The sequence below is a fragment of the Salvelinus fontinalis genome, chromosome 31 (genome assembly GCF_029448725.1).
Source record: "Salvelinus fontinalis isolate EN_2023a chromosome 31, ASM2944872v1, whole genome shotgun sequence".
Taxonomy (NCBI): Eukaryota; Metazoa; Chordata; class Actinopteri; order Salmoniformes; family Salmonidae; genus Salvelinus; species Salvelinus fontinalis.
The window spans coordinates 36670071-36694880 of record NC_074695.1 but is presented as its reverse complement, the minus strand read 5'-3'; the positions used below and the strand labels follow the sequence as shown (position 1 = coordinate 36694880).

The 24810-nt window shown below is 44.2% G+C and overlaps 1 protein-coding gene across 2 annotated transcripts in view; it reads left to right on the top strand.

Annotated features, from left to right (window-relative positions):
* Positions 1-9785, top strand: part of otud3 (OTU deubiquitinase 3) — a 41503-nt gene extending 31718 nt beyond the window's left edge. Inside the window, exons 1-8 of one of the 2 annotated variants that reach the window (XM_055892484.1) lie at positions 1674-2125; positions 4879-5185; positions 5453-5601; positions 5766-5878; positions 7848-7970; positions 8082-8211; positions 8501-8691; positions 9061-9785. In XM_055892484.1, coding sequence (XP_055748459.1) covers positions 4977-5185; positions 5453-5601; positions 5766-5878; positions 7848-7970; positions 8082-8211; positions 8501-8691; positions 9061-9219 — 1074 coding nt within the window. In that variant the 5' untranslated portion in view covers positions 1674-2125; positions 4879-4976 and the 3' untranslated portion in view covers positions 9220-9785. Of the gene's footprint in view, positions 1-1673; positions 2126-4878; positions 5186-5452; positions 5602-5765; positions 5879-7847; positions 7971-8081; positions 8212-8500; positions 8692-9060 lie in introns of those variants that run through there. The other variant, XM_055892485.1, reaches the window with a different exon arrangement.
* The last annotated feature ends 15025 nt before the right edge of the window (positions 9786-24810 follow it).

Sequence of the window (24810 nt, the reverse complement as noted above, 5' to 3'; positions counted from 1 at the left end):
CATACATTGTACCACACACATTTCTGACATTAACATAATTCAGAGCTTGTTCGTTTGATGACTGTTGATCGTCATGTACCAACCAAATTTTCATATCTCAGTTGGTAGATATGCAAAGTTGTTTTATAGCACAGAAAGCTAGATCTGAACTTAACCACAACTTTAATAAGTAGACCTAGCCTACACAATGACCAAAGATATGTAACTGTTGTAAAGATGATTGCCAAGGGGCTGTCTTTCCCTGTTAAAGTGCCCCACTCTATCTCCAATTTCTTTACCTCAACATTAGCTAAACCATTCTTGCTTAGTGAAAATCAAGTAATTCATATTTATCAACACAGTTGAAGTAGGGGTTTTATTGTGAGCTGAACGTTTTACAAATAGGTCATTTTCAATAAAATGTCACAAAAAGGTGTAGAGCGTTCGATTTCTCTGTTGTAAAACAAGGAGAACCATAGCTCTGCTAAAACCATTGACAACTACGTGCTGTTTTCAAGGGATTGTCAAATACATGTTAACTATTTGGTTGTAATATCATCACCTCCTGAAGAGCATAGTCAGACCTACACGTTTCTGATTATTCCATGCAAAACAATTGCACACATTTAGCTCTATCATCAGTTATACACCATCAATTGATCATGAAATTTCAGACATGTAGGGTAGCCTCATGATATCTCTCAATATAGGCCACCATTAATTTGATATTTGAGTGATATTTAATACAAGTGATCTATACCTGACAAGTATGAGTGGTTTATCTTAATTTCCCATCTTTTGTGGGCTCTGCCTATCAAACAGCAGAGGGGCCATTTACCGTGGTACATAGCCGCGGAAAGTAGGGGTGCTGAGGGTGCTGTAGCACCCCCTGAAAATCATAATTTAAAACATATATTAATATAAAGATATATATATATATATATTCACAAAAATAGTGCACTGGGCCTTTAGTAGTATCAGCAGACCAATATAGATATCTGCAGGATTCAGTAGTTGGAATTGTACGAGTTGTGGCCCTGTCCCTTTCTCTGCTATTGTCATTCTAATAAAATCCAGAAAGAACAAAACCCAGTCCTCAAAGGTGCAAAGTGATGGACAAAGACACAAAACATCCACATGAAATTAAATACTTTCTTGATCAAATAACATGTAAAATATTACTTTAACATCCTTACAAACCACTTAATGTACGCTAAATGTACATTACTGTATTGTACATAGGCTGGTCAACTAGGTTTGGTACCTGTAGACTTGAGTATGTTGAGACATCGAGTGGATTGTGATGATATGTGGCTCAGTTGGTAGAACATGGTGCTTGCAACACTAGGGTTATGGGTTTGATTCCCATGGGAGACCAGTACTAAAATGTATGCACTCACTACTGTAAATTGCTCTTGATAAGAGCACCTACTAACATATAAAATAATTTAATAGACCATTTCAGTTAACACATAGAAATAAGTTTCAATTGCTAAATATTTAAAGGAAGTGGAAAACATATCAAGCAAATATTTTTATATTCCACAAGTATTATCAGATGAACTGTTTAGTACAAATAATTATCAGATTCAAATTGCAAATGCTGGTCAATACTCAAATACATTTAGTAAAAACATTTTCACAAAAGTAGTGCACTGTTCCTTTATTGGTCTTGTTTTAACAGACCAATATAGACATCTTCAGCGCGGGCATTTTCTTTTCTGCATCATTGTGTTTATTCATCATGAAAAGCATGCAATTACTTGCAGTACAACTCTGATGATACAGCTAAATGTGCGCAATTGTTTTACATTGAATAATCGGACATTTGTAGTTGCTGACTATATTAAAACCAAATAGTTATAACATGTATTTAACAATCCCTAGAAAACGGCAAGTAGTTTGTCAATGGTTTTAGTGGAGCTGGGGGTCTACTTGGAGCTGGGGTTTTATTTTCAATAAAACGTATTGTGACGTTTTATTGAAAACGACCAGTTGATATGATTTCATGCACTCACACTTCCGTACTCGGAGATGGTGGCGCTGAACAGCAATTGTAAACAAGCTCATGAGTCAGATCTTATTTAGGCAAAAATAACGTAGTATAGGACGTTTGTTGAGTATCATCGGGTGTTCTCTGTGGAATGTGAGTAACTTGTTACCTTCGTTATATTCTGATGGCTTGACATGTATTCACTTGTGTTTAACTCGAAATCAGCGAGAATGAGACTGGAGCTAGCCAGCTGGCTAACAAACCTAACCATTAGCATTAGCAGCTAACGTTTGCAAACTAGTTATCTAGCTAAATAGTCGGCTAACCCAGCTTTCTTGCAGTCATATCCAGCTGACATAAGTTGCTCGCTAGCTAGCTAGTTGCTGATCAGCTAATGCAATTAGCTATAACTAGCTAAGGTAACGCCTCAACTGGCCAGTCCACTAACGTTAGGCTGAACACATGAAATGTTTAACAACGCTTTTTTTCTGATAACTAGTTCATTACATCCGCCGTGCAGCCCAGTTTCACAATATTACCATATGTCCCAGCTGCTTGAAGTAATCACGAAAAAACAGGCCTTATTTTGGTGCATTTTTCACCCTCCCAGCTTCTATTAGTTCTATTGAACACCGTGGCACCAGTTCGCCTCCTGGACGTTCTATTCAATTCATTTGCTATGGCCACGCGCTAGTGTTCCAGTTTAGCCAACGTTCTTCTGCCGTTTTTCAGCCTTGGGTGAATTTAGACTCGTTCTATTGTCCAGCCTACTGACGTAGCCGTAGGCTCGCTCTAGCTTGTCGAAGTCAACCCGTCACAGAATTAGGCATTAGAATATAATATATACTAATATAATTAGTAGTTTAATAGGATCTCTATGCCCTGTCAGCTGTTGCTGTTATCCATGATGCCAGGTCTACCAGCTAGCTAGCATGACAGGTCCTTGATCACTACTCTCAGTTCCATTACATGACACATACACTACATGACCAAAAGTATGTGGACACCTGCTCATCTCATTCCAAAATCATGGGCATTAATATGGAGTTGGTCTCCTTTTGATGCTGTAACAGCCTCCACTCTCCTGGGAAGGCTTTCAAATAGATTTGGAACATTGCTGACGGGACTTGCTTCCATCAGCCACAAGAGCATTAGTGGGGTCAGGCACTGATGTTGGGTGATTAGGCCTGGCTCGCAGTTGGTGTTCTAATTCATCCCGAAGGTGTTCGATGGGGTTGAGGTCAGGGCTCTGTGCATGCCAGTCAAGTGTTTCCTCACTGATCTCGACAAACCTTTTCTGTATGGACCTCGCTTTGTGCACGGGGGCATTGTCATGCGGAAACAGGAAAGGGCCTTCCCCAAATTGTTGCCACAAAGTTGGAAGCACAGAATTGTCTAGAATGTCATTATATGCTGCTGCGTTAAGATTTCCCTTCACTGAAACTGAGGGGCCTAGCCCGAACCATGAAAAACAACCCCAGACCATTATTCCTCCTCCACCACCAAACTTTACAGTTGGCATAATGCCTTGGGCCAGATTCGTCCGTCAGACTGCCAGATGGTGAACCGTAATTTGTCACTCCAGAGAACGCGTTTCCACTGCTTCAGAGACCAATGTTGGCGAGATTTACACCACTCCAGCCGACGCTTGGCCTTATGCATGGTGATCTTAAGCTTGTGTGCAGCTGCTCGGCCACGGAAACCCATTTCATGAAGCTCCTGACGAACAGTTCTTGTGCTGACGTTGCTTACAGAGGCAGTTCTGTGAGCTTGTGTGGCTTACCACTTCGCAGCTGAGTCATTGTTGCTCCTAGATGTTTCCACTTCACAATAACAGCACTTACAGTTGACCGGGGCAGCTCTAGCAGGCGAGAAATTTGACGAACTGACTTGTTGGAAACGTGGCATCCTATGATGGTGCCACTTTGAAAGTCACTCAGCTCTTCAGTAAGGCCATTCTACTGCCAATGTTTGTCTATGGAGATTGCATGGCTGTGTGCTCGATTTTATTCACCTGTCAGCAACAGGTGTGTCTGAAATAGTAGAATACACTAATTTGAAGGGGTGTCCACATACTTTTGTATATATAGTGTAAGTCATTGGATGAAGGCGTCTTCTCTACGGAGTAGTTTTGTTAACCGCCCAACGCATCGTTTGCGGTACGGTTTTTGAAGCATAAGGATCTTATCTTTCATATCAGCGAGAAATAATAATACAAGGAAAGGTTAAATAGATAACCCTAAGCCCGATAAAAAGGTGTAACTCAGTGTTCCAACATGACCATATCGCCATGTTACAGTGCTTGTTTACGGAAAACAGACGTGCTAATTAGGTATCTAACTTAGTGTGCTAAAAACACCTGTTTCTAAGCATAACTCGGGAAGTTTATCCGAAGTGTAGTTTTGTGGATTGAGGCACCCATAGATGTTTGGATCTGTGCAAAACTGCTACAGTAAGTATATATACTTTAATTTGAAGGATAATTTCTCGCATATGAAAGATGAGGGCCATATGTTTCGAAAGCTATATCACAAGCGATGATTATTGACGTTTCTGAACAATAAAAAACAGCGTTGGGATTGTAGTTCACATGAGCCAGTCGTGGGCGAAGCAGAAGGCTGAACAGGAGAAGGCTGAAAACAGTAGGGAGAAGGCAGAATGCTGCCTACAGTTTGAGAGCTAGACAGCTACATCATAATTAGCTAACCCATTTGGAATTGCAATTTCCTGCTGTGCCACGTATCAACTGACTGAAACTAGCTAATATGAACCATCTTTTTGTAGCTGGCTACTGTCCCTGTTAGTGTATGTGAAATGTGGAAGTAACTGAGTTGTTACACGTAGCTAATTTTCTAAGTTGCATTCAAACTCTCATCTCTTCTTTCCCGCCTCTTTCTGAAACACAGGATTCCACCTGTGTGAAAGTAACCCAACTGCATGTGCCAGTGAGTGACTGAGAGATCTACTGCATCTGTAAAGATCTGTGTCTGTAGGCCCGGCAGCCATGTCTCGGAAGCAGACAGGAAAGCCAGTGCGTGGCGGAAATAGGAAGTGTGACGCGGAGCGGAAGCGGGATGAGCGGTCTGCGCGCAGGGCAATCGCAAAAGACCGTAAGAACCGGCCCCAGGACAGGGATGATGGAGAGGAGTTCGTCAGCTTCTCCAACCAGCTCCATGCGCTGGGACTCAAACTGAGAGAGGTGCCTGGAGATGGGTAAGATTCAGAGAGAGAAGGACCACGTTCCAGGCTGACTACATTGCAGACACTTGCCAGACCTCACAACGCAATAGGTATTTAACATATCAGCTAACCACATATCATATGATATAGCATTCTGATGCCAGGCTGTAATTGATGACGTGGCATGTAATCATTGGTTGATGCAATGCGAAGTCTGCAATGTAGTCAGCCTGGAATGCCACCAAAGTGCTGTTATAAATGTCTGTTATAACGTTGACTAATACTGTGTCCGTCCTGTAGTAATTGCCTGTTCCGGGCTCTGGGTGACCAGTTGGAGGGACACTCTCGGGGACACCTGCGCCTGCGCCAGGAGACTGTGCAGTACATGATGTCACACCGGCAGGACTTTGAGCCCTTTGTGGAGGATGATGTGCCCTTCGCACAGCATTGTAAGGAAATGGCCCAATATGATAGAAACCAAATACTATTTGCATGTGAAAATGTTGTTGGCTGCCCAAGTTTCTGATAGCATGCAAGTCATCCTAAATATTGTCTTTTAAAGGTCTTGTCACTAATGTTTCTCTCTGTTGTTATGTTGTTCTCTTCCTCTTAGTGTCAAACCTCTCTCAGCCTGGCACTTTTGCTGGCAATGATGCCATCGTGGCGTTCGCCCGCAGCCAACAGCTTAAAGTGGTCATTCATCAGCTCAACACCCCACTGTGGGAGGTAGTAACCTCAATGACACCCTATTGCCCATATACACTGCTCATAAAAATAAAGGGAACACTAAAATAACACATCCTAGATCTGAATGAATTAAATATTCTTTCTCTTTACATAGTTGAATGTGCTGACAACAAAATCACACACATTATCAATGGAAATCAAATTTATCAACCCATGGAGGTCTGGATTTGGAGTCACACTCAAAATTAAAGTGGAAAACCACACTACAGGCTGATCCAACTTTGATGTAATGTCCTTAAAACAAGTCAAAATGAGGTTACGTAGTGTGTGTGGCCTCCACGTGCCTGTATGACCTCCCTACAACGCCTGAGCATGCTCCTGATGAGGTGGCGGATGGTCTCCTGAGGGATCTCCTCAGAGACCTGGACTAAAGCATCCGCCAACTCTTGGACAGTCTGTGGTGCAACGTGGCGTTGGTGGATGGTGCGAGACATGATGTGCTCAATTGGATTCAGGTCTGGGGAGCGGGCGGGCCAGTCCATAGCATCAATGCCTTCCTCTTGCAGTAACTGCTGACACACTCCAGCCACATGAGGTCTAGCATTGTCTTGCATTAGGAGGAACCCAGGGCCAACCGCACCAGCATATGGTCTCACAAGGGGTCTGAGGATCTCATCTCGGTACCTAATGGCAGTCAGGCTACCTCTGGCGAGCACATGGAGGGCTGTGCGGCCCCCCAAAGAAATGCCACCCCACACCATGACTGACCCACCGCCAAACCGGTCATGCTGGAGGATGTTGCAGGCAGCAGAACGTTCTCCACGGCGTCTCCAGACTCTGTCACGTCTGTCACATGTGCTCAGTGTGAACCTGCTTTCATCTGTGAAGAGCACAGGGCGCCAGTGGCGAATTTTCCAATCTTGGTGTTCTCTGGCAAATACCAAACGTCCTGCACGGTGTTGGGCTGTAAGCACAACCCCCACCTGTGGACGTCGGGCCCTCATACCACCCTCATGTAGTCTGTTTCTGACCGTTTGAGCAGACACATGCACATTTGTGGCCTGCTGGAGGTCATTTTGCAGGGCTCTGGCAGTGCTCCTCCTTGCACAAAGGCGGAGGTAGCGGTCCTGCTGCTGGGTTGTTGCCCTCCTACGGCCTCCTCCACGTCTCCTGATGTACTGGCCTGTCTCCTGGTAGCGCCTCCATGCTCTGGACACTACGCTGACAGACACAGCAAACCTTTTTGCCACAGCTCGCATTGATGTGCCATCCTGGATGAGCTGCACTACCTGAGCCACTTGTGTGGGTTGTAGACTCCGTCTCATGCTACCACTAGGGTGAAAGCACCGCCAGCATTCAAAAGTGACCAAAACATCAGCCAGGAAGCATAGGAACTGAGAAGTGGTCTGTGGTCACCACCTGCAGAACCACTCCTTTATTGGAGGTGTCTTGCTAATTGCCTATAATTTCCACCTTTTGTCTATTCCATTTGCACAACAGCATGTGAAATGTATTGTCAATCAGTGTTGCTTCCTAAGTGGACAGTTTGATTTCACAGAAGTGTGATTGACTTGGAGTTACATTATGTTGTTTAAGTGTTCCCTTTATTTTTTTGAGCAGTGTAGTTTACTACTTTTGGCTAGAGATATTAAGCGGTATAAAGGGTATAGCAATGCACAATTGGGTAAGCACTTTATTTTACTATTTGTTTGTTTGTTTTTAAAGGAGATCCCAATCTCATTAAGTTGGCCTATTTTATAAATTTTTTCTGAAATAACAATAGGAAAGTAGATAAGGGCGTAGTACAAAATAGAAGGGTATATATGAAAAAGTCAGCGAGGAGAGGCATGAATCCCCTGTTGCAAGGTGGTATATGTGATCCTACCACTAGACCACATTCTGGCACACTACTGTTTTTTAAACTGAAGTCCTCTTCTAATGAAACAGAATGTACGAAATACCCCTATTGATACTCAAACGTCCTACTCATTATGTTTCCTCAATTCAGATAAATGGCTCTGAGAAGCTGGTTGGCCGAGAGCTACATATTGCCTATCGCTATGGAGACCATTACGACAGTGTAAGACCATTCGGTGACAACTCTGAGAGCCCTGCTCAGCTGCGTATAGAGGTACAAAAACGACCCTTTCAGCTAAAAACACACTACCAAATATTTTGACCTTTGGATTAGTCCTACTCTCACAATATCATTTACCCCCCCACCCCACTCTTGTCCCTCCAGAATCTACATAATTCGAGTGGGCAGCGTGAGTTTGGTGACAGCCAGACAGACAGACCGAAAGCCCCCTCGCCTACCTCCTCAGAGGAGGACAATGTGATCCTAAATTCCCTGAAGAACATGGGCCCGAACTGTGAGTGTCTTCTCCCCCAGTGCATTCTGATTTTCAGTGTCTACTAGCTGTTTGGGGTCCTTTTCTAACCCCAACTCCTATCAAACTTTAATTTGTCTGCAGTCTTAGCCTACCTCTTATAATAAACATTGCTAATAAATACAACTGATGTTTATTGGCTGTTTTGGGGATTTCCATCTTTTAGAGGGAGCTACCAACCAAAAACCCTTTGTTAATGATCAACAGGAGCATCTGATGTGATGTATTCACTGCAACTGACCCCATGTGTTTTGTGTGCCATGTCTCTCAGGTGAAGAGGAGAATCTGTTCCTGCTAAGTGTCGCCACAATCAACGCTGAGTGGCTGTTGGATTCTGAGCTATCAGCCCAAGTGTGTCACGGCCAGTGTGCCTCGGGATCATGCTCTGCGTGTAGAGAGGCAGCGACAGAATGCAGTGATCACAAACTTCCACCTGATGGAGGCAACCTACACAAATCCAAGGTAAGATGCTCAAATTCTAATTCTTGAAAAATATATATTCCTTGGGAATTTAACACATTCTATTCAGACAGTAAGCAAATGAGATGGGGAGACAGGCAAGTTGGAGAAACAGTGGGAAAGGTGAACACATGGATTGAACCCTGGTCTCGTGGGGAGTTGTAATAGTATATGTGACGTGCCGGAGAGTGTTATCGCTATATGGCGGCTCTGCAATCAAATCCCAATTCTGTATCAGTATTCTGAGTCTGTGCGACTATTTCAATTCATGTTCCAGATTAAATAGAACTGCATTTCTCAATTTAATTCAGAACGGACATGAAGTCCCCCCCTTTTCATCTTGATCCCCTGATTTTTCAACCCCTCTCTCAGGCTTCAAACAAGCAGAGGAAAGAGCAGCAGCACTTGGTGAAGAAAAAGCGACAAGAGGAAAGACATCGACAGAAGGTTCTTCAGAGCAAAGGAACACCTGACCAGAACCTCTCGGAGCCGGTCACTCTAGTGCCAGCTCTAAATACACTTAGTATATAGACAGAGCATGGCCAAATAAAGCAGCGGTTGACAATGTTTTGCACACGGAATCAATCTCAATCACATTGGATGACTTTCATATACCCTTTAGTTTCTTTGCAAATGTATAGTGCCTGCGATAGGGTGTGTGTGAATGTGTTCAGGGTTGTGGTTGACTATGAGGATGTTGGTTGGTGACCCAGGATGGTGTACATAGTTTCCTCTGTAGAGTCAATACAGTGTGTCTCTTTCTATGCTGGTGAATGAGGGATGATGTTGACATTGACCATTCAGTACATCTTGGCATCTGAGTTCGTTTTGTGTTGAATTTCTCTGATTACAGCCAAAGAAGAAAGGAAAGGGAAGAGAGAGACATCATTGTAAACAGAATGAAATGTTTTGTGAACAATACTGAAATTGTTTAGGTGACTTGTAATGAATTTATATTTTATCTGGTTAATGGCAGTTCCAGTATTATTGATCAGGTTTAAAGAAATGTTAATTTGGGAGATTTGCTTATGAAGGATTGTGAAGCACTCTGTCTGGTATGACATGTAATGTGGCAATAAATGAACGTCTTTACAGTATTTGATTTCATTAATATTTGTGAAATATCTCATCTTAAATGTATATTTTTTTTACTTTTTGATTAAGTACAGTATGTCAATGACTGAATCAATAGATATCTTCAATAGCTGATACAAGATAGCATATTACATTCTGGTAGGCTGCAGTGTTATTTTCTGTGATATTTTGGCCAATGTTCTACTCAAATTACAAGTATGTTTTATAAAACTGATTGATTATTTTACCATGGATAATGTAGATGTTCAGGATGTTGACTGACTCCTCACCTTTACTGTGTCACAATAAGGGTGCATATATGACATCAGTGGTCCAGGCTGCAAGCATAGAACACAGTTTCACTCATAAAATCGTTATTATGACTCAAGATTAATACACTCCAATGATGTTCTGAATCTGCAAGGTGGTGAGTACCTCTTCATGAGAACTGTATTGATTTTAATTTGTAGCATTGGTGATGTGGTTCTGAGAGCAACATGTGTGAGAAGCATAATGGTATTAAACAATTTAGGTTCAGGTGAATATAGGAAGCTAGAGGTCAAGCAGCATTTTTTAAAGCTATAGGAATACTGGATTTTGATTGTCATGTTTGACATAAATCATTCTCTTTGTATTTGTATGGATTATGGTTCCCCATTAGCTGCTGCCAAGGCAGCAAGGTTATGTGTGCCTGCATGTGTCTGTACCTATGTTTGTGTTGCTTCACAGTCCTCACTCTTCCATAAGGTGTATATTTATCTGTTTTTAAAATCTGATTGTACTGCTTGCATCACTTACCTGATGTGGAATAGAGTTCCATGTAGTCATGGCTCTATGTAGTACTGTGCACCTGCCATAGTCTGTTCTGGACTTGGGGACTGTGAAGAGGCCTCTGATGGCATGTCTTGTGGGGTATGCATGGGTGTCTGAGCTGTGTGCTAGTCGCTTAAACAGACCGCTTGGTGCTTTCAACATGTCAATACCTCTCACAAATACAAGTAGTGATGAAGTCAATCTCTCCTCTTCTTTGAGCCAGGAGAGATTGACATGCATATTATTAATGTTTGCTCTCTGTGTACCTCCAAGTGCCAGCCATGCTGCCCTGTTCGGAGCCAATTGCAATGTTCTTAAGTCCCTCTTTGTGGCACCTGACCACACAACTGAACAGTAGTCCAGGTGCAACAAAATTAGAGCCTGTAGGACCTGCCTTGTTGATAGTGCTGTTAAGAAGGTAGAGGAGCGCTTTATTAAGGACATACTTCTCCCAATCTTAGCTACTTATGTGTCAATATCTTTTGACCATGACAGTTTACAATCCAGGGTTACTCCAAGCAGTTTAGTCACCTCAACTTGCTCAATTGCCACATTATTAACTACAAGATTTATTTGAGATGTAGGGTTTAGTGAATGATTTGTCCCAAATACAATGCTTTTAGTTTTTTAAATATTTAGGACTAACTTATTCCTTGCCACCCATTCTGAAACTAACTGCAGCTCTTTGTTAAGTGTTGTATTAATTTCTGTTGCTGTAGTAGCTGACGTGTATTGTGTTGAGTCATCCGCATACATAGACACACTGGCTTTACTAGAATTCTTTACTAGAATTGGTCCCGTCTGGCTCAGTTGGTAGAGCATGGCGCTTGCAACGCCAGGGTTGTGGGTTCAATTCCCACGGGGGGACCAGGGTTCAATTCCCATGGGGGGACCAGGATGAATACGTATGAACTTTCCAATTTGTAAGTCGCTCTGGATAAGAGCGTCTGCTAAATGACTTAAATGTAAATGTAATTCCTGATTCTACCTGGATTATATTGTAGAGGCCTCGATTAAAGAACACCCTCTGTGTTCTGTTAGACAGGTAACTCTTTATCCACAATATAGCAGGGGGTGTAAAGCCATAACACATTTTTCCAGCAGCAGACTATGATCGATAATGTCAAAAGCAGCACTGAACAAAACAAGTTTCTAATAGTTTGTCAGTCTTTAATGGACTATATTTCAACAACGGCACCATTTACAAATTCCACACAACATTGTGCCCCCCCCCCCCCCCATTTTATATGTTTTATTTGGGCATTTTTGAGTAATTGACTCTTAAAAGCTATAGTCTAGGTATCGTATTTTAAATTTAATCAAATATCGAAACAAAATGGCACTGCACACTGTTAGACCTCATTTTCCACTTATTTTTAGTGTTGAAGCATCATCCAAACAGTTGTTTTGGTTGTAATATTTGTGTTGTGGAGAAATGACCAGGCAGGAGACGGGAGTACAGTTAGTTTTCGTTTAGTCAAAACCTCTCCTGCTCTACAGTTTTCCCGGGCACACTAGTGCGCATGTGCATTTCCTATTAGGTGTAGTAACGTAACACTGTCGTAATACATCACTGCTTAGTAACAGCATAGTAACTAATATAAACAGATGTAGATCCCAGATACTACATTGGTCAGAGTTCCATTCCTGAAATGTGTTTGGCTGGCTTAATTGCTTGCATGAGCCATTTAGTGGTAGTGGCCTGACTATGTGCTTTAAAACGTCCCCACAAGAAACTCTACAGCCATCTTATGTCTTTGTGGGCTATACACCAGGGCCGGTGTTCCCTCTTTGACCGAGACGCTCACTAACAGAAAGATTGATTACGCCTTGATCACGCCAACAGTGTTATTGCGCAAAATGAAATGGAGCAATCATCTCGATATTTGTGCAACAGAAATTCAATATTCCTCAGTATTTAAAAAATATTTCCAACATACCCAGACTTGATAATCTCCGAGCCTTGGTGTGAAAGGGCAAATATAATGATCTGATGATCCTATATATCCAGTACAGCTGTCTGTACACAACTCACTGGCACGGGAAACTCTGAGGGTCCGGAATAGGCTATTTACTACAATGTTTCAAGTTCGCTAGCGACAGCTTCTGGCTGGACCCAGTTGATGATTTGATACAATTTTGGACTTCACTAGCGATAGCTCAAGTCAAGACAGAAAGAAAGAAAGGGAGGCAGACAGGCGGAGTAGAGAGATAAATGTGATTGAAAGAACAGACATTTTTATTTGTGGGCTATAGGCCGATTTATTTTACTTAGTTAACGATGGAAGTCATAGGCCTACTGCTGCATTGGTCTATATGCTATCTCTGAGTTCTATGTGCTCATTTTGTTAGCTGCCAATGGATCACAGGTCAAGGGCAGGCAGAGGTCAGTAATCCAGAGCAGAGTCCGAATGGTACAGAACGGCAAGCAGGCTCAGGGTCAGGGCAGGCAGGCGTCAGTAATCCAGGGTGGTGTGACAAGGTACAAAATGGCAGACAGGCTCAGGCAGAATGGTCAAAACCAGGAAAACAGGAACTAGAGCAAGACAGGAGCACAGGAACAATGCTGGTAGGCTTGACGAAACAAAACGAACTGGCAACAGACAGAGAACACATGTATAAATACACTGGGGATAATGGGGAAGATGGTCGACACCGGGATGGGGGTGGAGACAAGCACAAAGACAGGTGAAACAGATCAGGGTGTGACACGCACCTGCTTCTCTGAACCACTTGATTTTCAAGAATGTATAAAGACTGAACACATAATGACGCCAAGATGTATTACACAACATGTCTACGGCTATAACCATGTAAATACAAGGTGTATAAGTGCCTTTGACTATGTGAACAACATAAAGTTACTTGTTCTTTAACATTGTTCCCAAATAATTTTATGACACATAAGCATGTTCCCAAATAACGATAACACTGTGCAAGTAGTGTGTTGTAGACAATTAATTTGTAATAAAGGTTATAAAAGTAAACACACATACAGTACAACTAATAAAAAAATACACTTTTGCATAAGTAAATGAACATATAAACATGTTCTACACTACTACTTTAGCAATCCAACAACCTATGGGCTCCGGGGTGGCGCAGTGGTCTAAGGCACTGCATCTCAGTGCAAGAGGTGCCACTACAGTCCCTGGTTTGAATCCAGGCTGTATCACATCCAGCCATGATTGGGAGTCCTATAAGGCAGCGCACAGTTGGCCCAGCGTTGTCTGGGTTTGGCTGGGGTAGGTCGTCATTGTAAATAATAATTTGTTCTTAACTGACTTTCCTAGTTAAATAAAGGTTACATGTAGCTTCTTCGTCATCTAGGCTTTCTGTAATCTTATCCCGGTCCAAGCTAGTGACATCTAGGCCAACTAAAACAATGAGACAGATATTTCACTGGATGTATAAATGTGAAGTATCCAGTTGGCATTTCCACTCACTATCAAATATGGTGATGAAAGGAAGCCCAGTGGGAAAAGATGGATTTGGCCGACATTCTGCAAATTTTCTCATCAATGAAATATTTGATCTCCATACGGTTTTCTGTTTCCAAAACTATAATCTGTAACAACAGAGTGGACTGGGTTTTGTAGACTTTAACCTTTGCCAAAGTTTTAAAAAATGGCATTGTTTAGAAGGAGTGCAAATTTAGTTATTGCACAAGCACACTTCACAGAGTAGGCTTTTCCTAACGGTAATATGCAAATAAATGCTAGAACGCGCCAATAGGATCTCACTAACTCATGCTTGACTCTGCCCACGTCCTTGCTTGTTCTGCCCATTATTATTAATTTGCTCCCATTGGAAACGACAGACTCTGGTCTATCTTGGGTTAGTTATAAAAATCTTTGCATGCAACGAACTTAGCTAGTAGCTAGTCCATTTTCTTTAAAAGAACAATTGCGAATGTTTGCAGAAAAAAACAATATCAAATTTTTCTACAGCCCCCCCCGAAAATGTAATCGTCTTTTGAATTTTATGTGGAGATTTTTTGAAGCATGTTTTGGGGTGAGTCTGGCCACTACCACTATATGGCTAATGCAAGCAACTAAGCCTGCCAAAGAAATATCAGGAATGGAACTCTGACCAAAAAAACTGTCTGGATGATGCTTCAACACTAAAAGTAAGTTGGCTGGATGTCCTTTGGGTGGTGGACCATTCTTGATACACATGGGAAACTGTTGAGCGTGAAAAACCCAGCAGCGTCGCAGTTCTTGACATACTCAAACCAGTGTGCCTGGCACCGACTACCATACTGTGTCCAAAAGCACTTAAATATTTTGGCTTGCCCATGGCACACATACACAATCCATGTCTCAATTCTCTCAAGTGGGAGTTTGTACTTCAAAATCGTTTTGTTGGAGTAACTTAAAAAGTTGGGATGAGACAGATTACATTTTTTTGTTGAGCAAAACTAGTTGCATCCAGGGAACCTTTTTAAAAAACGGTGACATAAACTGGTTTCTGTGAGAATTACAGGAGTGGGGCTTTTAAACCCAAGCCACCCTACATTAGGAGGTTGGAGTAAGTTCTCTGTTACAAAGGCCCAACTGATTCAATAATTTACCTATTAAAATCCAGGCATGAAAATCACACAGTGAATTGTTAATTTTAAGAAAAAAACTGTTTCTGTTTTTTAGTAGAAACATCACCATGTGAAGATATTTGTAAGTATATATGTACAGTATATATTATAGGTACATATTTGTATTAGTTGTATTAGTAACTGTAGCAGTAGTTTTTATTAGCTGTAGGCCTATTAGTAGTTGTACAAAAATTACTTTATTATGCTCGTAATGTATCCTTTTTATTATTATAATTTAATTGTTACTATTATAAGATAGTGGTTGCCATTATTCTTGTTACTGAGTATTATTTTATTTTTACACTTGAAAATGAAATGGTGATTCTCAAAAGATTTTATCCTGAAAAATGTCAAATAAATAACATAAATAAATATTATTAAAGAATTTTAATAGATATAATTGATTTATTTCACAATTAAATGTGTTCTATATAATGAACCAAAGGCAGTTTAGTCAGTTTCTCATTAATGATCATGACTGACCTTTTTAAAAAGGCAGCTAAAGTGGCTTGCGAAAGTATTCACCCCCCTTGGCATTTTCCCTATTTTGTTGCCTTACAACCTGGAATTTAATTTTTTTTAAATAATTTGCGCATGCATAACTATTCACCCCCCCAAAGTCAATACTTTGTAGAGCCACCTTTTGCAGCAATTACAGCTGCAATAATCTTGGGGTATGTATAAGCTTGGCACATCTAGCCACTGGGATTTTTGCCCATTCTTCTAGGCAAAACTGCTCCAGCTCCTTCAAGTTGGATGGGTTCCCCTGGTGTACAGCAATCTTTAAGTCATACCACAGATTCTCAATTGGATTGAGGTCTGGGCTTTGACTAGGCCATTCCAAGACATTTAAATGTTTCCCCTTAAACCACTCGAGTGTTGCTTTAGCAGTATGCTTCGGGTCATTGTCCTGCTGGAAGGTGAACCTCTGTCCCGGTCTCAAATCTCTGGGAGACTGGAACAGGTTTCCCTCAAGAATTTCCCTGTATTTAGCGCCATCCATCATTCCTTCAATTCTGACCAGTTTCCCAGTCCCTGCCGATGAAAACCATCCGCACAGCATCATACTGCCACCACCATGCTTCACTCTGGGGATGGTGTTCTCGGGGTGATGAGAGGTGCTGGGTTTGCTCCAGACATAGTGTTTTCCTTTATGGCCAAAAAGCTCAATTTTAGTTTCATCTGACCAGATTTTTCTGGCCCCTCTTCTGTAAAGCCCAGCTGTGGAGTGTACCGTTTAAAGTGGTCCTGTGGACAGATACTCCAATCTCCGCTGTGGAGCTTTGCAGCTCCTTCAGGGTTATCTTTGGTCTCTTTGTTGCCTCTCTGATTAATGCCCTCCTTGCCTGGTCTGTGAGCTTTGGTGGGCGGCCTCTCTTGGCAGGTTTGTTGTGGTGCCATATTCTTTCCATTTTTTAATGATGGATTTAATGGTGCTCTGTGGGATGTTCAAAGTTTCGGATATTTTTTTAGAATCCAACCCTGATCTGTACTTCTCCACAACTTTGTCACTGACCTGTTTGGAGAGCTCCTTGGTCTTCATAGTGCCACATGCTTAGTGGTGTTGCAGACTCTGGGGCCTTTCAGAACAGATGTATATATACTGAGATCATGTAACAGATCATGTGACACTTAGATTGCACACAGGTGGACTTTATTTAACTAATTATGTGACTTCTGAAGGTAATTGGTTGCACCAGATCTTATTTAGCGGCTTTATAGCGAAGGGGGTGAATACATATGCATGCACCACTTTTCCATTAAAAAATTTTGTTTTGTTTTTGAAAGAAGTCATTTTTTTCATTTCACTTCACCAATTTGGACTATTTAGTGTATGTCCATTACATGGAATCCAAATAAACATCAATTTAAATTCCAGGTTGTTATGCAACAAAATAGGAAAAACACCAAGTGGGGTGAATAGTTTTGCAAGGGACTGTACCTTGAAACCAGACTGAAGGGGGTGGACCTGTGATTTTGGCAGATGTCCTGTTGTTGCCCATGGTAACCCATTGCATCACAATGATGGTGATGTCTTAAAGGATATGTCATGTCTGAATCCTACAAGTGTATTTCCCATGGTAACCCATTGCATCTTAATGAAGATGATGATGATGATGATAATAATAATAAGAGAGCTTTCAAAATTAAAAATCTCAAAGCGCTTCATAAGCAAAAAACAAACAAGCAATATATCATGACAGGTCAGGTCAACCAATTAGAGGCCAAGTCTTTGAATGCTGCATCCTCTGCAGGTGGAAAGGGTCGGATCATGGCTTGAGCGGAGTGAGCTAGTCAGAGGATGGTAAATGATGGTGATGGAGTCTGCTGGTGATCTTGTAAAGAGTCATATAGTCACTGGACTTCTCCTCTTCCACTCTGTGAAGCACCCACTTGGGTGATGCCTTGGCAGCTCTGGGTCCTCTCTACGAGCCCTCTGCCTCAGCACTGCATTCTTCCATCTCCCATTCCTCTCACACTTCAAGCAACTCCTTACATCATATTCTCAAAAGATCAGGAACTGTCAGCCAGCTCAAATAAAAAAGCTGGAACTGTCCAGATGCATTTTTCAAACAAAAACATTAGCGAGCTAGCTAGCTAGCCAAGACCAAAATAGTTGACCTTTCACTCAATTTGCAAATTCGTGGATCAAAACCACCAGAAAAAAACAAAAATGTTAATAACAAAAACAATAACAAAAAAACAACACCTTTGAAATAACTAAATATGTAGAAATTTACAGGAGCTGTCTAGGCTGCTACCAGGGCGCCATGGCAACTATCAACCTCAAGACAGAGGTCTGATATAGTGTCAAGAATTGTTTTTATGGATCAGCATTATGTCATATACAGTCAGGTCCATAATTATTGGCCCCCTTGATAAAGATGAGCAAAAATGACTATAAAACAAATAATACAAATACTGAGCTAAATAGCAAAATAGCCCCATAACATCAAAGATCCACCACCATATTTTACCGTAAGTATGAGGTCCTTTTCTGCCAAACCCCCCACTGGGGTGCGTGGTGCCGCCAAAGACCTCTATTTTCATGTAATCCGACCATAGCACCGCCTGGAGTTTGGTAAACGGCATTGGCACTTGAATTGGAACCGGTGCTCTTTGGCCAAGGCACACCAGTGAGGGGTTTGGCGTTGAAAAACAGAAGCACAGAGTGTAAATGAACCCCTTCAACGAGTGTCCGATGACAATGTCTGCTCTATATTTGGACTTTTATTTTCTTGTATGAGCTTTCTATTCTCACTGTATATTTGACAGTTTAGTGTGACTTTTATTTTGAAAGCAGGTTTTTTGCCTTCTCTGTTTTACGCACCTAGGGTATATGGGAAATGGGCGCGAGAGGGGAAAATGACATACCCAAATCTAACTGCCCGTACCTCAGGCCCTGAAACAAGGATATGCATATTCTTGGTACCATTTGAAAGAAAACACTTTGAAGTTTGTGGAAATGTGAATTGAATGTAGGAGGATATAACACAATAGATCTAGTAGAAGACAATACAAAGAAAAAAACAACCATTTTTTTTCTACCACCATCTTTGAAATGCAAGAGAAAGCCATCACTCTGGTGGTGGTGTCCGCAAGATGGCAGCAGTGTATGTGCAAAGTTTCAGATGGAAAACTTGAAGTATGAGCGAGCTACAGGACATTTAGTGTGAAGTCACCCAGGTACATATGGGCAAATCGTGAAAGAGACATTTGCATTCATATTACATTTTTTTCTGCAAGAATATCCTCAAATCTGTATACTTGGACTTTGATTTAGCTTTTCCAGTATTAGTAGCCATATTATAAGTTCAACATTTGCAAAACAACCAGTTTTCATAACTTCATAACTCTGAATACTCTTAGAATTTTTGTCCAAAAGGAAAATGCATGATGCCGCAAAAGGTTTCCGGATACTCCCGTAAAGCTCAACTCATTGGCTATCTAGCTAGCTTTGTTTGACCTCGATTGGTGCTTATTTGACAAAGATACAGTCGTTCAAGTGAAGACCGCCCGCGTCATCGGCGTGCCATAAAGGCGTCGCTCTCTGACCAAATATGGTGTCCTATAGGATATAGTACACACCTAATGATATAGTGAAGTCTGGTTACGTTCTAGGATCTCTGAGGAATACATATAAAAGTGATTTGACTCATTGAAACAACGTTTAGGGTGAGATTTTCACAGATTTCTTTCTTTTCAAATTGAACGAGTGGAAATACAAAATCGATCGTGCATGCTATTTGGACCTTTTTAGGATATAAAAAGGATTTCATCTAACAAAACGACAATTCATGTTATCTCTGTGTCACGGCCGTCGTTAAAGGAAGACCAAAGTGCAGCGTGGTGAGCGTACATTTTCCTTTTTGTTTAAAGTGTCGCCAACAAACGAAAGAAACAATCGTGAAGCTTACAGGGCTATAGTGCCACAAACAAAGTTAACTACCCACACTGAAAGGAGGGAAAAAGGGCTACCTAAGTATGATTCCCAATCAGAGACAACGATAGACAGCTGTCCCTGATTGAGAACCATACCCGGCCAAAACATAGAAATAAAGAAACATAGAAAACAAAGCATAGAATGCCCACCCCAAATCACACCCTGACCAAACCAAATAGAGACATAAAAAGGCTCTCTAAGGTCAGGGCGTGACAGTACCCCCCCCCCCCCCCCCAAAGGTGCGGACTCCGGCCGCAAAACCTGAACCTATAGTGGAGGGTCTGGGTGGGCATCTATCCGCGGTGGCGGCTCTGGTGCGGGACGTAGACCCCGTTCCACCTCTGGTTCACCCCACTTTGGTGGCACCTCTGGTGCGGGGACCCTCGTCGCCGACCCCGGACTGGGGACCCTCGTTGCGGGCCCTGGATTGGGGACTCTCGTTGCGGGCCCCGAACTGGGGACCCTCGTTGGAGGCTCCGGACTGGGGACCGTCGCTGGAAGCTCCGGACTGGAGACCGTCGCTGGAGGCTCCCCGACTGGGGACCCTTGTTGCGGGCCCCGGACTGGGTACCGTCGCTGGAGGCTCCGGACTGGGGACCCTCGTTGCGAGCCCCAGACTGGGGACCGTCGCTGGAGGCTCCGGACTGGGGACCGTCGCTGGAGGCTCCGGGCTGGAGACCGTTGCTGGAGACTCCGGACTGGGTACCCTCGTTGCGGGCTCCGGACTGGGGACCGTTGCTGGAGACTCCGGACTGGGGACCCTCGTTGCGGGCCCCGGACTGGGGACCGTTGCTGGAGAATCCGGACTGGGGACCCTCGTTGCGGGCCCCGGACTGGGGACCGTCGCTGGAGGCTCCAGGCTGGGGACCGTTGCTGGAGGCTCCGGACTGGGGACCCTTGTTGCGGGCCCCGGACTGGGGAGCGTCGCTGGAGGCTCCGGACTGGAGACCGTTGTTAGAGACTCCGGACTGGAGACCGTCGCTGGAGACTCCGGACCGGGGACCCTCGTTGCGGGCTTCGTGCCATGACTCCTCACTGGAGCCTTCGTGCCATGGATCATCACTGGAGGCTTCTTGCCATGGATCATCACTGGAGGCTTCTTGCCATGGATCATCACTGGAGGCTTCTTGCCATGGATCATCACGGGAGGCTTCGTGCCATGGATCATCACTGGAGGCTTCTTGCCATGGATCATCACTGGAGGCTTCTTGCCATGGATCATCACTGGAGTGAGGAGACGTATGGGCAGTCTGGTATGTGGAGCTGCCACAGGGCTCACCAGGCTGGGGAGACATACTGGAGGCTTGGTTCTTGGCGGAGGCACCGGATACACTGGGCCGTGGAGGCGCACTGGAGGTCTCGAGCGTAGAGCCTGCACAACCTGTCCTGGCTGGATGGTTATCTTCGCCCTGGCACGGGACGCACTGGGATGTGCAGACGCACCGGAGACACAGTGCGCAGAGCCGGCACCATCCATCCTGGCTGGATGCTCACCCTAGCCCTAACCCTAGCCCTAGCCCGCATAACACGGTGGCTGACCAGTACCACGCTCCTTCCGATAAGCACAGGGAGTTGGCTCAGGTCTATACCCTGACTCAGCCACACTCCCCGTGTTCCCCCCCTCTTGTGCATACTCCGCTGTGCCAATTCCTCGTAGCGTCGCCGCTCTGCTTTAGCTGCCTCCAGTTCCTCTTTAGGATGGCAAAATTCACCAGCCTGTGCCCAGGGTCCCTTGCCTTCCAATATCTCCTCCCATGTCCATTCCTCCAGATAGCGCTGCTCCTCCCAGCCACGCTGCTTGGTCCCTTGGGGGTGGGTAGTTCTGTCACAGCCGTCGTTAAAGGAAGACCAAAGTGTAGCGTGGTTAACGTACATTTTCCTTTTTATTTAAAATGTCGCCAACAAAACAACAAACGAAAGAAACAACCGTGAAGCTTACAGGGCTATAGTGCCAAAACATAGATATAAAGAAACATAGAAAACAAAGCATAGAATGCCCACCCCAAATCACACCCTGACCAAACCAAATAGAGACATAAAAAGGCTCTCTAAGGTCAGGGCGTGACAGTTACATTTGTGGCCTGCTGGAGGTCATTTTGCAGGGCGCTGGCAGGGCACCTCCTTGCAAGAAGGCGGAGGTAGCGGTCCTGCTGCTGGGTTGTTGCCCTCCTACGGCCTCCTCCACGTCTCCTGATGTACTGGCCTGTCTCCTGGTAGCGCCTCCATGCTCTGGACACTATGCTGACAGACACAGCAAACCTTTTTGCCACAGCTCGCATTGATGTGCCATCCTGGATGAACTGCACTACCTGAGCCACTTGTGTGGGTTGTAGACTCCGTCTCATGCTACCACTAGAGTGAGAGCACCGCCAGCATTCAAAAGTGACCAAAACATCAGCCAGGAAGCATAGGAACTGAGAAGTGGTCTGTGGTCACCACCTGCAGAATCACTCCTTTTTTGGGGGTGTCTTGCTAATTGCCTATAATTTCCACCTTTTGTCTATTCCATTTGCACAACAGCATGTGAAATTTATTGTCAATCAGTGTTGCTTCCTAAGTGGGCAGTTTGATTTCACAGAAGTGTGATTGACTTGGAGATACATTGTGTTGTTTAAGTGTTCCCTTTATTTTTTTGAGCAGTGTATATTTAGATTTGCTTCACATTTATTTGGTTACTACATGATTCCATATGTGTTATTTCACAGTTTTGATGTCTTCACTATTAATATATAATGTAGAAAATAAGAAAAATTAAGAAACACCCTTGAATGAGTAGGTGTTCTAAAACTTTCGACCTGTAGTGTATATTAGAAAATATTTGTCAAATTCACTTCTGGAATTTTGAAATGTGCTTTCTGAGTTCGACCAGAAGCTGACAGAGCTCAGCCAGAAGATGGAGACAGCAATGTTCAAGATTCTCCAACATGGAATAGCAGCAAGGTGTCACACCCTGATCTTTTTTCACCTGTCTTTGTGATTATCTCTACCCCCCTCCAGGTGTCGCCCATTATCCCCCGTGTATTTATACCTGTATTCTTTGTTTGTCTGTTGCCAGTTCGTTTTGTTCATTCATACCTACCAGCGTTTTCCCCCTTGCTCCTGTCCTGTCTATAGTGCCTGTTTTCTAGTTCTTGTTTTTTTAGTTTTGACCTTTCTGCCTGTCCTGATCCTGTCTGCAGTCCTGCACCTTTGCCCCGCTACTCTGGATTACTGATCTCTGCCTGACCTGACTCTGAGCCTGCCTGCCGTCCTTACCTTTGACATCCCGTGTTCAATTTAATAAACTTTTGTTATTTCGACATCGTCTTCACCTGGGTCTTACCTTCAAACGTGTTAGTACAAACTAGCCATGACTGACCCAGCAAACCCGGTCCAGCTGTGCGACGCCATCTCCTCCCAAGGAGCCACCATCGGGAATTATGAGGAACTGATCCGTGGCCTTATGGAGGGGGTCCAAATGTTGAACACCATGACCTTGCATTGGACATTTTGCTGGAGCATTTCCGCGGGTTGTCTGGGAGGCAGCCTACCACGGTGGTAACCCCACAACCCCTCAGTAACCCAGCTGCTTGCAGTGCCGTCTCATCGGTCATGGCACCTTCTCGGGAGCCCCGCTTACCACCCCCCCGGGAAGCTTCAATAGAGAGCAGAGCACCTGTCTGTTCTAGTTCAATGTGTTCTCGTTTTCGGGCTTCCCCCTCTTCCTTCCCCTCAGGTTATCTTGGAGTGATCCATCTCATCACGCTGATATCCAGGGATTTCACCTTGCCTCCGAATAATCCCGGAAGTCCCCGACGATCCCATTGCTGAGAGAACCCGAGGCCTCCCGACCTTCCCCGAGAGTCACCGAAGAAGGCTTAGTCACCGCTCCTGAGCCTATGCAACTAGGTAGAGCTGGGCTGTTGCTAGTGGAACGGCAATTCAGGATCAACATGAAGGGTTGCCTGTATTGGTCATTTTGTGTCCTCTTGTCCTTTAAAAAGACCAGGCTCACTGGTAGGAGCGAGTACTCTGGTGAGCCATATGGAGAACTTTCCTGCTTCCCTTGTACAAAACCCTTTTCATGCCATTCTACTGAGGGAAAACCAGTCCAAATCTCTCCAGGTCCTCATTGACTCTGGGGCCGATGAGAGCTTATTGGACACTACCCTGGCTTCCGAGCTGAACATCCCCACTCATCCCCTCTCCACTCCCATGGATGTTAGAGCGCTGGACGGGCTGGGTCACACATAATACCACTCCCATCAACCTACAGGTGTCAGGTAATCACAGCGAGACTATTCAATTCCTGCTCATCAAGTCTCCTCAGATTCCCGTGGTTTTGGGATTCTCCTGGCTCCAGCGACACAATCACCTCATCAACTGGTGCCATCATTGGCTGGAGTCCGTTCTGCCACGGCCATTGTCTGAGGTCAGCGCAACCTTCCCCGGGACGTCTTCCTGGTGCCTCGAAAGGTGCCCCGGACGTCTCTGCCATTCCCGTGGAGTACCAGGATCTTCAGGAGGTGTTCAACAAGGCCCGGGACACTTCGCTTCCACCGCACCGACCATATGACTGCGGGATTGACCTTCTCCCTAGCACCACTCCACCCGGGGACGACTGTACTTGCTGTCGGGACCGGAGACCAAGGCTATAGACACCTATATTGGGGACTCCCTAGCTGCAGGATTTATACGTCCTTCGTCTTCTCCTGCCGGCGCCGGGTTCTTTGTGGAGAAGAGGGACAAGACCCTGCGTCCGGGCATCGACTACCGGGGACTCAATGACATAATGGTGAAGAACCGCTACCCACTACCACTCATCTCCTTGGCCTTCGAGCGGCTTCAGGGGGCCACCTTGTTTTCCAAGCTGGATCTACGGACGCCTACCACCTAGTGCGGATACGGGAGGGGGATGAGTGGAAGACCACCTTCAACACGGCCAGCGGCCACTATGTGTATTTGGTCATGCCATTTGGCCTCACCAACGCCCCTGTTGTGTTACAGGCTCTGGTAAATTATGTTCTCCGCGACATGTTGAACTGGTTCATCTTTGTCTACATTGATGACATCCTCGTCTTCTCCCGCTCCCCCCAAGGACATGTGCTCCACGTCCGACAGGTTCTTCAACAACTCCTGGAGAACCAGCTGTTTGTTAAGGCAGAGAGGTGCGAGTTCCATCGCTCCACCATCCCCTTTCTGGGGTGCATCATCTCCGCTG